Genomic DNA, 14467 nt, shown 5'->3' on the forward strand with positions numbered 1-14467 from the left:
AACACAAATACATTTTTTACAACCACTTAACGTAAACAAATTGAGTAAATCCAAGAAATCATCTCTGAATAATTTTTTTCAGTGTGGATTGAACATAAAACAATTAAGTTTTCCCGCCCCACAAAAAAGTAGGAATTGTGTTGTTTCAGCTCATTTTAAATAGGTAGTTTGAACTTAACTCATTTATTTGAGTGTACCATAATGTTTTGAATTTGGTAAAATCCCTTTTCATATCAAGATGAGACAATATCACATCACTAAATACTTGTTCTCCTCCCACTTACCCATTTTTTTTTTCAAGTTTTCTTCATTTTTTGTGTGTGTGCCGCTCTCTTTGAAGAGAGGAAGCAGTGCAATGTGCAATCAAACAATGCTCGACATTAAAAAACACGCTGTATATGGAGAGAGAGAATGGGGGCGGGGAATGAAGATTGTAGCTCCACACCTCTGCCTATTTCCTTTCACTTAATTTTTTCTTGTCATTTGTTGCACACGTTTGTTCTTGTCAGTCACAAGCAAGGTAAGATCTGATAAATCTTGTATAAAAAAAGCTGGTTAGAAGTCGTGGTGTAGCATTGATGTTTTGATGTTTGACTCTCTTTGGGAAAGACAATCTTCAAACGCTGTTGAAGCGGAGGAGAAAAGACGAGACGTAGTGTCATATTTATAAAGTAACAATAAACATAAGTAATACTTTAATAGATTAAGGTTTGTGGCAGCTAAATAACTCTACAATTGTTAATTTGGTGAAGCATTTGTTCTTTTTAAAGTCACGTCATCATACAGGCCAGATCATTGAATGTAGTCTGCTTACGTGCTGAACCCCTGAAATAGACGACAAACCTTATAATTGCCTTTTTCTAAACTGTTGTGCACCAAAGGTCACTGATTTGACCTCTGGGCCTGGTTTAAGTTTGAGTGTGTTGATTCTTTGTTAAGTCAAATGATGTTAAATGTTTGGCACAACCTTCTGCCAGATGGAAAACCGTCTGCTGATGAGTCTTACGGCGCTTCTGCTCATTGATGCTGGTGAGTACATGATTCATTCTTTGCTTATTCCTTGTTGTCGATGAATTTAGAGACACATTTTGCATGATCTGCTCTGCCGCTGAAAACCTGCCACTTGCTGATGGTATCTGTTTTCATTTGAGGATTATATTTGTATGTAAACACGTATATCAGCATTTTATTGCCTGCAAAATGACATTAGAAATGCACTTGCCGTGTATTGTTTTGATCAAAATGTTGTAATTTTTTGTGTTATAATCACTATTTAAAGCAACTATTTAAATTCGTAGTCTTACGAACTCTCCAGTTTTTGCAGAGTTATGTTGGCACGTGTATTTAAAAACTTATGCACTTATAACAAGGTGAATAAATGATTATCTAATATGGTTAATTCAGTCTTTGTCAAATTTGCAATATCTTTATTGCACATTTCTTTAATATGATGAATGATGTATTTACATTTTTAAAATGTTGCTTACGGATAAACTGTGTGCTACAAATCTTGATTTTTACATGAGCAGATCGTGTTATAATGTGATATTTACACGTCCAAATGGTTGTACTTTATGTCTGGTTATGTTATTTAAGTATATGCCAGATATGCTATTTGTTCTTTTTTAAATATTTACAAATGATGTTTAACTGAGCAAGGAAATTTTCACAGTATGTCTGATAATATTTTTTCTTTTGGAGAAAGTCTTTTTTTTTTTTTTTATTTTGGCTAGAATAAAAGCAGTTTTTAATTTTTAAAAAAACATTTTAAGCTGTCACTTTAAGCTGTATAGTAGTGTCTTGAAAAATATCTAGTCAAATATTATTTACTGTCATCATGACAAAGATAAAATAAATCCGCTATTAGAGATGAGTTATTTAAACTATTATGTTTAGAAATATGCTGAAAAAATCTTCTCTCCATTAAACAGAAATTGGGGGAAAAGTAAACAGGGGGCCTAATAATTCTGACTTCAACTGTATACAAATAAGAGATACTTCACAGAGAGTATGGGAAAATTTGCTAGAAACTTTGTTAGTTAGAAACTAGATTTAGGCTTAACTAAAATGTTCATATTTATTTTATACTAAAGGTCTGATAACATCTCTTCCATATCTGAATGAAATCATTTAAAGCAAATTTTGCCAAAACAAGACAAGCCGTCATAATATCAAATGTTTACAAATGTCGCAGTTATTCCACCAAATATGGTTTAACTTCTCAGAAGTTAAGACATTGGTAAAGTCTTGTCTAAAGACTGATGAATTTAAACAGATCTACAACCATGGTGTCTTTTTTTAATTTATGCAACAAAAAAAAAAAATCTAAAATTTTCTAACAATTTTTTTATTTAAAATTTGAAAGAAATGTCTTTAGTAATTTACAAAATTAATTTAAATGTTTTTTTCGAACACAACTATAAATCAAATCTTTATTTTCTCCACAGCTGCGTGGTATATATGTGCACACACTGTATAATATGATACTGTAACAGCAGATTGCGCGGTGATCTTTTTGCACAGTGATCATGAGCATTCACACACACAATGGTTTAATCCTTACTGCAGTTTGCAAATATAGGCATATGTTATAAACATGTAACATAAATATGAAGGTGTGTGCACACACACAATAATTTTCTGAATGCCTTCAGGCAAAGGTCGAACATTTAACATGGGGTTCTTTGAATGAAAAATTATTCAATAATATTAAGTGATGTGTCGAGAACACCATGCTGTATTAAAATGACACCATCACTTCACCTCAAATGCACTGCGACAAAATAAGAGCACAGAATACCATGCTCACTGCAAACAAATATAGACGCAATCTCTGTGCAGCTTTCATTGTATTCTATACATAAAACCTTTACAACTCCTTGATTTGTATTTATATCTAAACTAAACATCTCATAGAGAGATGAACAATGTCATGTCCTCAAAGTAACTTATCTCCATGTGTGTTTTCCTCTTGCAGGACTAGGAATTACAGATCTAAACACAACCAACAACTCTGAAAACAACTCAGCTAATGTAAGCAAAACAATACCTACAACACTAATGGTCCCACAGATTACATGTCCGAAAACTGTTGAAAGGATCACTGAGACAGTAATGGCCTGGCTGAAAGTAAAAGGAAAGAGTCCGTGTGAGGGTCGGGTGTATGTCTATTCCGCTACTCTCGGTGAAAAGCCTTTGTGCTGCTCAAGTCACAAAAGAACCAGCTTGTTGCGTGGACTGTGTAAGGACATGCGGTGTGGAGACTTGAACTCTGTTACTAACTTTAATGAATACAATTCTGGGATTGAGCTCACAAGCAATATGACGTTGAACATCACTCAGTGCTCAGGCCTGAGTATAAGCTGCACAGGTATGTCTGCATACTCATTTAATAGGAATCTGTGTTGGAATGTTCCTCTTGATATTATATTTACTGTAAAAAAAAGAAGTCTGTAAATAAGCAGTTTTGCGTAGGTTTGTGATTTATGTTTTTCTTCCCTGATTTATTTCTGCTTTTCAATTGCATTATGATAGCTTGATCCTTCTTTCATTAACTTTAAACCTTAAAAATTTTAAATAAGTGACTTTTATGAAAACTTTTAATAGTTTAAAGTCATATATTGTCTGGGTAGGGGTTGTATATTATGGCACAAAAATCTTGTAATAAACTACCAGTACATTTTCTTTCATTTTACAGACTTATTTCTCCCTATATTACTTCTTATACATCGTATTATATTAGACTATTATATTATATTATATTATATTATATTATTTTATATTATATTATATTATATTATATTATATTATATTATATTATATTATATTATATTATATTATATTATATTATATTATATTATATTATATTATATTATATTATATTATATTAGATTCAACTTTATTGTCATTACACATTTAGAAGTACAAGGCAATGAAATGCAGTTGAGGTCTAACCAGGAGTTCAATAGCAGCAAGTGCAGGATACAGGTATAAGTTATAAAGTACAGTAATAGAAAAACTACACTGTAAAACAAAATCTGTAATTTTACAGTTTATTTCCGGCAGCTTGGGGGAAAATGTAAAATAACCGCTGTTAAACTACAGAAATTTACAGTGAAATAATGGATATTAATTTACAGAAATTTACCAGAAATTAAAATTCAAGGACATTTCTGTAATTTGATATCCGTTATTTTACGGTATAATTCTGTAGTTTAACAGCGATTATTTTACATTTTTTTCTTCTTCTTTTTTTACGCCACCCAAGCTGCCGGACATAAACAGTAAAACTATGGATTTTTTTACAGTGTATGGTGATATTTACAGAAGGATGTACTATGAACATTATACACAGATTGTATTAGCCATGAACAGAGACTAGATGAATATATGTACAGGTTGTAAGGTAACAGTAATCAGAGGTACGCAGATAGATAATTACAACTGTATGTGTACAGTGGGTATCAACAAGTCAAGATGAATTAGTGCAACGTAGTGTGATGAATATGTTCAATATGTGTATTAGTTCAACTACTGACTAAAATGTCAATAAAAGTTACTTTGTTAATCTATAGAGTTTAATTTTTTATAATAATTGTCGACAGAGCAGAGATCAACATCCCATAATACAAATTACAACTGTAAATAAACGGAAAGTGAAACACAAAATACAGAAACTGTTAATAATCAGATATTTTGACAGTGTACTTACAAGCTTTATTAGACAAAATACCTGTAAACCTTAGTATATAAAATGTGCATTATAAATAACATTATTTTCTTTCCCATTTTTTCAGATTCGCTTGGAAATGAGTTGGTCGCTTATAAAGCAGTAACTGGCATATTGATCTTCATCCTGGTTTTCATTTTGATTCAGTTCAGTCGCCCCACGATCAAAGTCATCCGAAAAAGATGTGAGTTGGTGAAGTCGCTCTTTAATCTCTTTAATGTTTCTACATGCATGGAATAATGTAACATTTCTGTGTTCGCTTATAATTTTCTGTACAAAGACTGTATTTAAAATAGGCATTAAAGATATATAAAGTAAAATCGAGAAGAAATGTTTCAGATGATACACTTTTATAACTCTCCAAACAAGCAAATCGAAGCAAATTACAGAGACTGATCATGTGAACTCTGTGCAGAGCTTCTTAGTCTTGTGTAAAGTCTTTGCGAGTTGTACATTCAGCACGTAGTTATAGAGATGTGGCAGGTGACACACTGAATTAAAAGTGACATTTTAATCCCAAAAGACTGAAATAATTTTCCTGTAAGATTTATCTAACATCATTTTAGTGGTCCAATAAAAACAATACGATTTGATTTGTTCTAGCGCTCATGCATGAGGATTTGACAGCTCTGCATGGTTCCTCAGAACATAGTCACACTCATTTTCAACTCAGAAATTTTTTACTCAAATAGCTTGTATATGATATAAAATATTGGCAATACATAATACTATGCTATCCTATCAGTTAGTCAATGGATTCATTTAAATTAACTAATGAGAAATACAGTTAAAGTCAGAATTATTTGCCCCCCTTTGAGTTTTTTTATTTTTATTTTTTTTATTTCCCAAATGATGTTTAACAGAGCAAGGCAATGCTCACAGTATGTCTGATAATATTTTTTTCTTCTGGAGAAAGTCTTATTTGGTTTATTTCGGCTAGAATAAAAGCAGCTTTTAATTTTTTAAAAACATTTTAAGGACAAAATTATCAGCCCCTTTAAGCTATTTCTTTATAATCTACAGAATAAACCATCGTTCTACAATAACTTGCCAAATTACCCCTAACCTGCCTAGTTAACCTAATTTACCAAGTTAAGCCTTTAAATGTCACTTTAAGCTGTATAGAAGTGTCTTGAAAAATATCTAGTAAAATATTATTTACTGTCATCATGGCAAAGATAAAATAAATCTGTTATTAGAAATGAGTTATTAAAACTATTATGTTTAGAAATGTGCTGAAAAAAAATCTTCTCTCCATTAAAGCAGAAATTGGGGGGAAAATAAACAGGGGGGGGGGGGGCTAATAATTCTGACTTTAACTGTACATTTGTTATAGTGTTTATTTGTCTGCTGAATTTTGAAGGCTTAAATGTTTATAATGCATAAGTTAGTAAAAAGTTAATATCAATACTTATTTTAGAAGCATTTTTCATATTCCTCTGGTTCGAGTTAACTTGTAAACTGATTTTAAAAATAACAAGCTTTTCATAGTGTTAATGGTAATTTGTAATTGCAAAACTGAAAAAATAAAAATAAAATTTCTTATATTTTTGCTAATATATACTTCCATATATTTATTTCTTTTATTATACTTTAAAGTAGTTGCATTTTCTGTTGTTTAGCCCAGTTTTTAATAGAAATGTTATGTTAAATACTGTCTAATTTGCCTTTTCTTTTATGCTGCAGTTTCACAGAAGCGTCAGAGTCGCTGGATCGGGCCGACTCAGAGTCAGAGTGGTGAGTCATTTCACACATGAACACATTCGTGACTCCTGAGTCTGACAGGCGATTCAGCATTTTATCTTTCTTCTTCAAGTGTCGTATCACAGAGGTCAAGGTGGACCAAACAACAACACAGTCAAGAGACAGTCTTATCCTGGTGAGTCCATCCCTCTCTCTGTCTCTCTATTGAGCGTTCTGAACTCTATTAATCCCTCACTCGCATTTACTTTGTACTCAATTACATAATGATGACTAGAGTATTATGATGATGTATTGGGCTTTTCATTCAAACTACTCAGCATTATAAATGGTGTGTGTGTGTTTGTGTTCTTTTGTATGGTTGTGAGATCTATTGAGTATGTCAGAACAAACTATTATCTAACATAGAATGAACTGTGCATGAACGTATCCAAGTCATCATCATTCATAAAATTGACCATGAGTTTCTGAACTCTTCATGACATTTAAAGCATTGAATAATGCCATGAATTTGACGTGACCACATTTACTAGCAGCTTGAGCCAGCGCAAACTTTCTTTTGCTGTTTAAAATAAGTACTGTCCTGTAGGGCTGCACAATATACTGTATTGTTTCAACACTGAAACCGCAATGTGTGCATCTGCAATAGTCACAGATATGCAATGTCTGGATTATAGTTATAATTATATTAAATTAATGTATTTATACAGAATTCATACGATTAATGAAACAAACATTTTTGTCTTTGTTTCTAGTCCACATATCTACATTTCAAAGCAAAAACAAGATTTTTAACTGTACTGGCAGATCATTTTGCTTGTTTTAAGGAAAAACTCTTAATTTTGCCTTATTTCCTCTCAATTTTTAAACAAAACGATATTTTTACTTGATCTACGATTTATTTTAGATATTTGGAGTAAAACTGAGACGAAGCAAAGTCAGAAAAACATTTTTTGCATTGTGAATATTTAGTTTCTGTACATGAAAATTATAAAACGGTTTTATACCTTTATACAGAATTATTCAGTTTTATACCTTCATACAAACCTTTATACAGAATTTATACCATTTATGCAACAAAAAAGTTTTTTGTCTTTGTTTCTAGTCCAAATATCTACATCTCAAAGTGAAAACAAGATTATTTCACTCAATCCACTGGCAGATCATTTTGCTTGTTTAAAGGAAAAACTATTAATTGTTCTGTATTTCATCTGAATTTTACAACAAAATAATATTTTTATCTTATATCTATAAAATAATCTTATATCTAAGATTTTTTTTTAGATATTTGGATAGAAAAGCAATTTTTGTGTGTGATTATTCAATTTCTATACCTAAGAGTTGTTAAAACCGTCAAAAAGAGCTATAGTCAAATATTTTGTGAAACTGTATTTATATTGTAATATTTACTGCAGAAAAATAAAATAACACAATATCAGTTTTTTTTTTTATATCGCGAAGCCCTATACTCTCTGCATTGAGTAAAGACAGTGAAATCTAGCCATGAAGAGGCATGAACACTGTAATATTTATTGGCTGATCTTATTGTATATGCAGTTGCTTTAAAAAAAAAAATCTTATAAAATGAGCGACATATATATTTTTATCTATTAAAATCTAAAAATAAAATTGTCATATGTTAGCTGGCTTCTTTTGATTTTCATCTGTTTGATTTAATCAAACCAGATATAATTTAGATATTTGGGCAAGAAATCTTAAATTAAAAAATTTAAGTAAGAAAAGCGTGTATCTTAAAGTGTGTATCTTAATTCAATTTAGGCACTTTGCGATACGGCTTTGTTTATTTTAATTAGTATATTTCACCCATTCATTCTGGGTGAACTTTGCAATATGGCTTCATTTAATGTTTATTAATATATTTACCGACATGACCTAATTCTAAACAATACTTCAACAGCATTTATCATTAAATTCATAGATTTAAAAATGAATGTGCCAAATTTAAGTGAGTTTGTCCTTAAAACAAGCAAACTAATCTGCCAATGGGGTAAGAAAAATAATCTTATGTCAAAACGATAAACTCACTTATTTTTGCCATTAATTTGGGGAATTTTCAAATATTTAGACAAGAAATAAGACAAAAAATAATCAAGCATTTCTTAAAGTGTGTATCTTAATTCAATTTAGGCGATAATAATTTTATTTATCTATGTTTCACATGTTTATTTAATGCTAAATTTGAGCACATTTAGATTGTTATGAACATTTTGGGTGACACTGTGCAATACGGCTTCATTTAATCTTTATTAATACATTTACTAACATAAACTAATTATAAACAACAAATAAATAAATAAATAAATAAATCAAATGTATTGATCATTGCTTGTTAGCATGAAATAAATATAAAACATTTTTTTAAAGCATTGAAAATTAAATGTTCAAATGATTAAATTAGCCAAATTGATTTAAAATGTGCAGTCTCTCCTAATGTCTCCCACTGTCATGCTGTGTTATGTCATGTGTGTTGTCAGGTTTGGAGCGACTGACGGTAAACACCAGCAGAGAGCCTTCGTCCAACAGAAACAGTGACTATGATTCATACAGCTACAACTGAGGAGTGTGAAAAAAAAACTGACCTACAGTCAGCGGTCTTACAATACGAGACTTTGCTTTATTTGAGCTGTCATTCGGCAGAGTGTAAATATGTCGGAGAAATACATCTGAGAAGTCCATTTAGGATCAAGTTAACCCATCAGAGCGCTTACTTTGTGTTGCTAGCAGGCTTGATTTTCATTATTACTAGAATATTTTTAGTAGTTGCTTGATTTTGACCAGTGTGTTTGTTCATGTTATTTTTGAAATACTCAGAAACAAAATGGGATTATGATCAAAACCTGTAAATTGTTAAAAGTATATATATATATATATATATTTATATAAATGTTTTTTATTGTTAAAGTTGGAGTATAAATCATATTAAATGAACTAAAAAGAAAAACGTTTTGATCTTTTGTGTCTTTTGAGTTGAGTAAAGAAGCAGAATAAGACTGAAAATCAAATTAATTATATGTAACAATAATATGAACATCATTTAATATACCTTCAGGGTGATTTTTTACATTTATTTATTCAATAAATCAGTTCAGATTATTTAACAGTTTGACTTTAAGGTTTTCTAAAATGGCTTAAAGCAAAAAAAATGTATTCAATGTGTGGATATAGCTGCAACTGAATATGGGGAAAGGGGGCGGGGCATATTGAACAGCCCCTCCCTGTGTCATTTTGTTTAGTCCATGAAACAGTTCTGCCAATTTCACCTCAAAACCTCCTTCGTATCACTTTAAAATACAGAATTTTTGTGTGCAGTTCAAATGGGTCTAATACATATTGTGGTCTGTGGTGTCTTGCACATTTGATCTGCTCTTTACACTGCATTTTTGCAAAACAAAAATTCATTCACACCATTGGAAAACATATATGCAGTGTGTGAATCGTTAATCCCCTATATAGTGCGGTGTCTCAATCCCCATATAGAAAATATAACTGCGTGAACAAGTGACTGATTTTAGCTTTGCCGTCTAGCTATGCTGCACTGTATAAAGTGATTGGTTGACTATAAAAAGTGAGTAAGATTTGCATAATCAAAAAAAAAAAAAAAAAAATCAAGTTTCAATTTTCAACAGGTTTTACTTTACATTGTTTTCAAGTGAATTAGTTTCCTCACTTTAATTTACTAATTACATTTAAAAGTGTGTAAATCTATTTTTTTAGTTTAATCGAATGAACTTTTCAACTTACATCAATCAAACGGACTAAAATAAAGTTACTTTGTATAAACTCAAGAAATTTAGTTGAAAGCTGATTCATGTAATAATGTAAGTAACAAAAACATTTGCTGTTGTGTCTTTTTCAGTATATAGACAATAAGGTAGGAGATTCTACAAAGATTGGACATTTGATTGGACAGAAGATCTGAGTGATGTCATTAGTATCATTGGTGGAAGTGAGAAACTGTAAATTCTGAATGCTTGTATCCTCTAAATGTAAATTTTGTCATGAAAAGTTACTTAAGAAAGTAATGCATTGCAATATTGAGTTACTCCCCAAGTAAGTAACTAGTTGCACGCGCAGAATTTCATAGATTTTTAGCCCATTATTAATTCTGTTTATTTACTTGAGTAAATGTGTGTAAATTTATATTTATTCAGTTTTTAAATTAATTTCAGTAATATTATTATTAATATGAAAACATCTGATTTATGTACAATGCAGTTTACACAGTAATATTTTCTGTCTTTTACCAGATATATTATATGACAAACGTGCTTTTTTTACCAAATAAAGTGAATCTGATTGGATTTGCATTTTAAACATTAACTTTTTATTTTATTTTTATTTCACATATTAAGGTTTTAGTTCTGATACTCCCAAAATATTTCCACAGAAATCTGCAGACTTTTACCAAAATTCTCTGCAGAAATAGCAAAAAGCTTCCGCAGATTCCATCTGGCCCTAGAAATGAGTTACATTTCTTTTGAGTTACTTTTGCTCTACTTTTCATGACCTGGCAGAGGCTTGATTTCTTTTAAAACTTGCAGTTTTTCCTCTTCTTTTTTTTTGCGATTAACATAACTATGGAATAAAATCAATGCCAAAAGTATTGAAATTTACTTCAGTTAAAAAAATATATATATTTTTTAAAACCAGTAAATAGGTGAGGAAAAAGCTAATAACTGCTTAAAACTCACTGGTTTATAATATTTTAAAAAGCAGTCTGCAATCTATTGAATCTGCTGTCTGCATTCTATTACTTTTCCTGCAGCTCCTGGATGTAATGTTGAATTTTAACAGCTGAATTTGAGCCACTGAATTTATGAAATCGATTTTTTGAACTGAAATAAAATCAACTGAAAATTGCTTTTTGAATATTATACTTCGTATTTTTTAAACAGAACTGAATATTTTGGAAGTGAAATCTGGAAGTTGAAAATTAAATATTGAATTAAAATATGAAAATGTGTTTTGAATTTAAATATTCACAGCTTAAATCAACAGCTATGGTAAATTCCCAGGACCTAAAATTACAAACCCTGGCAATTCAAGTCATTAAAATGCAGTTGTTATTTTGGTTAGTGCTATTCGACAAGCTTTTTATTTCAATACTTTTGGCATTGATTTTGTTCCACACAACACACTGTCCATACAATTTCTTTGTAAGATTATGTTACCTTCTGAGATCTTCCTGACCCCAGAGCTCTACATGCCGTATATACAGATTAATGAAAGTTTAAAACAATGCGTTTGCTACTTTTGTACATTTTATCTCATTAAAAAGTAAAATCACCGTCCATTCAGACAATGAATGGCATGTCTTTGGACTTGAGGGGGAAACCGGAGTCCCTGGAGGAAACCCACGCCAACATGGTGAGAACATGCAAACTCCACGCAGAAAAGCAAACTGACCCAGCTGAGGCTCGAACCAGCTGTGAGGTGAACCCACTGCGCCACCGTGCAGCATTCAATGAGATTTTTTCAAAGCAAATCAACTAAATTAAAAAGTAATTTGCATTTAAAAAATTTAAAGAACCTCAAATGTTATTAATTAATTTTTAAAGTATTGTTTTACTTTACTTGTTACTCAGTAAAAATAATAATATAACAAAACTCACGTAACTTGTAATGTGTTACGCCCAACACTGATTATAGATGACCTTAAAGGGATAGTTCTTTCATTCATTCACTTGTTCTTTCAAGTTCGTTTCAAATTAAGATATTTCGAAGACTGTTGGAAACCACTGACATCCATATTAGTAAGAAAAATACTATGGAAGTTAATGGTTACCGGTTTTCAACAGTTTTCAGAATATCTTTTTTTGTTCTACAGAAGAAAGAATTTCATAAATGTTTAGAACCAATTTTTTGGGTGGAAACAATTTTTTCATGGAAACAAAACTCTATTTTGTTTCCATGAAGGCTTTAACTAATGACTTTTTGATTTTTTTGGAATGACTTTATCATTCGTTTAGTCATTTAAATGATTTTAACGAATAGAAAAAGAAAGAAAGATTCAAACTCTTACACCGTGGACTGCGGTTTTGGTTGCATTTTCTGTAGCAATGCTGTGAAACAATTGGAAAACACTGAAATTAATACACATGAATTAATTAGTGCTAAATAGATCGACATTTGAGCTTTGATGTGAAATGTGGGCTTCTGAGGAGGCATGGGAGCGATGTCAAGCTTGGAAGAGGGAATGCGGTGTTAATGCACACATTTGCAGCAATGCGGTTTCCTGTCGTAATTCTATTGACTTCCTGTTTGTGTTATTTCTGTCGCTCCTGCTCTAAATATACTGTAGACTCACTGCGCTCATTCTATCAGCCGTTTCTTTGTCTCTGTTTGTTTGATTTCCATTCCTTCGTTTCCTTCTTTTAATATTTACTCCTCTCTCAGTCTCTCTCTCTCCATCTCTCTCTCTCTCTCTGACCCAGTTGATTTTTTAATACCGCACTCATAGTGGGGTTTAATATCACAAGAGCTTAAAATCTTATGCCTTGCCTGACTGATGCTCGCTAAGTGAAACTCTCTTTTCTAAAAGCACCAGTGGGAGAGAAAGAGTAGTTTTTTTTAAACCTAGACATTTCTTATATCTCTTTAAATGTGTTTGGCTGCTCTGCAGTTTCATAATAGTTTCTGATGTGTTACTGTTGAATTTTAATAGCACGTGTCTTTGCAGCTGCTTTTAGCCTCTTTTCATACTTGAGAAGTGCAAAGATGACAGCATGCTGTGTGTGTGTGTGTGGTGGGTGGATAAGTGTCGTATCCTTCCTCATCCTCAGGTCAGAGCGAAGGATTAAATCTGTAGTTTAAATGAGGTTCCAGCAGAGAACAATGACAGATGACAACAGATTACACGCACAGATTAACAACAGAGACCACACTGGGGGGAATATCCAGTGAATATCCATCAGCGCTTCTTCTTTTCATCCCCACAAAAACACTTGTGACACTGACATCAAACCTGCTTGTTACCTGCATTCAGCCGACTATCCCATAAACCTTTACTTGAGTCTGTTTTACTGTACAGTTAATCTGCCAAAGTACGTTTTGTAATAAAATAATGATTGGAGAGTATAAATAAATGATTTTTTTTTCTGGTGTTCTCCCCGTGTTCATGTGGGTTTCCTCCAGGTGCTTCGGTTTCTCCCACAGTCCAAAGACATGCGCTATATAGGTGAATGGATAAACTAAATTCTCCGAGTGAGAATAAGTGTATATGGATGTTTCCCAGTACTAGGTTGTGGCTGAAAGGGCATCTGCTATGTAAAGCATATGCTGGCATACAATAGTAGGCAGTTCATTCTGCTGTGGCAACCTCTGATAAAAAAAGGACTAAGCCAAAGGAAAATGACTGACAGAATGAATGAATGAATGAATGAATGGATAATAAATACAATTCTAAAAATATATTTGTCATCACTGTAGCCCTGAGAAAATGTTTTGCATATAAACTCAGGTGTTATCCTTATTTATTTGAGCAATTTTCAGATTATTAATCAACGCTTACAACCAAAATATTATGGAAATAAAACTTTTTAAGTGTTCAAAGACATTGAAAAATCATATATTATACCACACAAAAAGGCATTAAAAGCACATTATTTTTATACGGTTTTTTTTGTCATTTTGGATGACACTTCAATACTTTTTGTAAAATTATCTATGAAGTTATATTAGTGTATTATTTAACATTTTTCTACATATCTAACATACATGTTGGACTGAATTTTGTTAATAAACATGAATATGTACACCTGTTGTCTATTGCAACATGAAAAACTCGATCATATTTAATATAATATCTGAAAGTGAAAGTTTATGCATGCAAAAATTATTGATTTTGTTTAAAAACACTTTGATTTGATGTTTTGCTATATATACACTCACCGGCCACTTTATTAGGTACACCTGTCCAACTGCTTGTTAATGCAAATTTCTAATCAGCCAATCACATGGCTGCAACTCATGGCATGTAGACATGGTCAAGATGATCTGCTGCAGTTCAAACCGAGC

The 14467-nt window shown here is 31.5% G+C and overlaps 1 protein-coding gene across 2 annotated transcripts; it reads left to right on the forward strand.

Annotated features, from left to right (window-relative positions):
• Positions 1-869: 869 nt before the first annotated feature.
• Positions 870-9146, forward strand: cd5 (CD5 molecule). 2 transcript variants are annotated; one of them, XM_017356437.4, is made up of 6 exons: positions 870-1029; positions 2978-3370; positions 4797-4913; positions 6416-6466; positions 6546-6608; positions 8926-9146. In XM_017356437.4, the coding sequence occupies exons 1-6, from the start codon at positions 954-956 to the stop codon at positions 9006-9008; spliced, it is 783 nt and encodes a 260-aa protein (XP_017211926.1). In that variant the 5' UTR covers positions 870-953; the 3' UTR covers positions 9009-9146. The 2 variants fall into 2 exon arrangements, with proteins under 2 accessions (XP_017211926.1, XP_073809864.1); XM_073953763.1 differs by lacking the exon at positions 8926-9146 and having other exon boundaries at positions 6546-6738.
• The last annotated feature ends 5321 nt before the right edge of the window (positions 9147-14467 follow it).

This window comes from Danio rerio, chromosome 1 (genome assembly GCF_049306965.1).
Source record: "Danio rerio strain Tuebingen ecotype United States chromosome 1, GRCz12tu, whole genome shotgun sequence".
In the NCBI taxonomy this organism is placed as follows: domain Eukaryota; kingdom Metazoa; phylum Chordata; class Actinopteri; order Cypriniformes; family Danionidae; genus Danio; species Danio rerio.

Bases quoted from the DNA above. Each gene is read 5' to 3' on its own strand.
- cd5 (XM_073953763.1), top strand. From the start codon at position 954: ATGTTTGGCACAACCTTCTGCCAGATGGAAAACCGTCTGCTGATGAGT. The intron at 3,371-4,796 runs GTATGTCTGCAT...CCATTTTTTCAG, and splicing joins CCTGAGTATAAGCTGCACAG to ATTCGCTTGGAAATGAGTTG. The intron at 4,914-6,415 runs GTGAGTTGGTGA...TTTATGCTGCAG, and splicing joins CAAAGTCATCCGAAAAAGAT to TTTCACAGAAGCGTCAGAGT.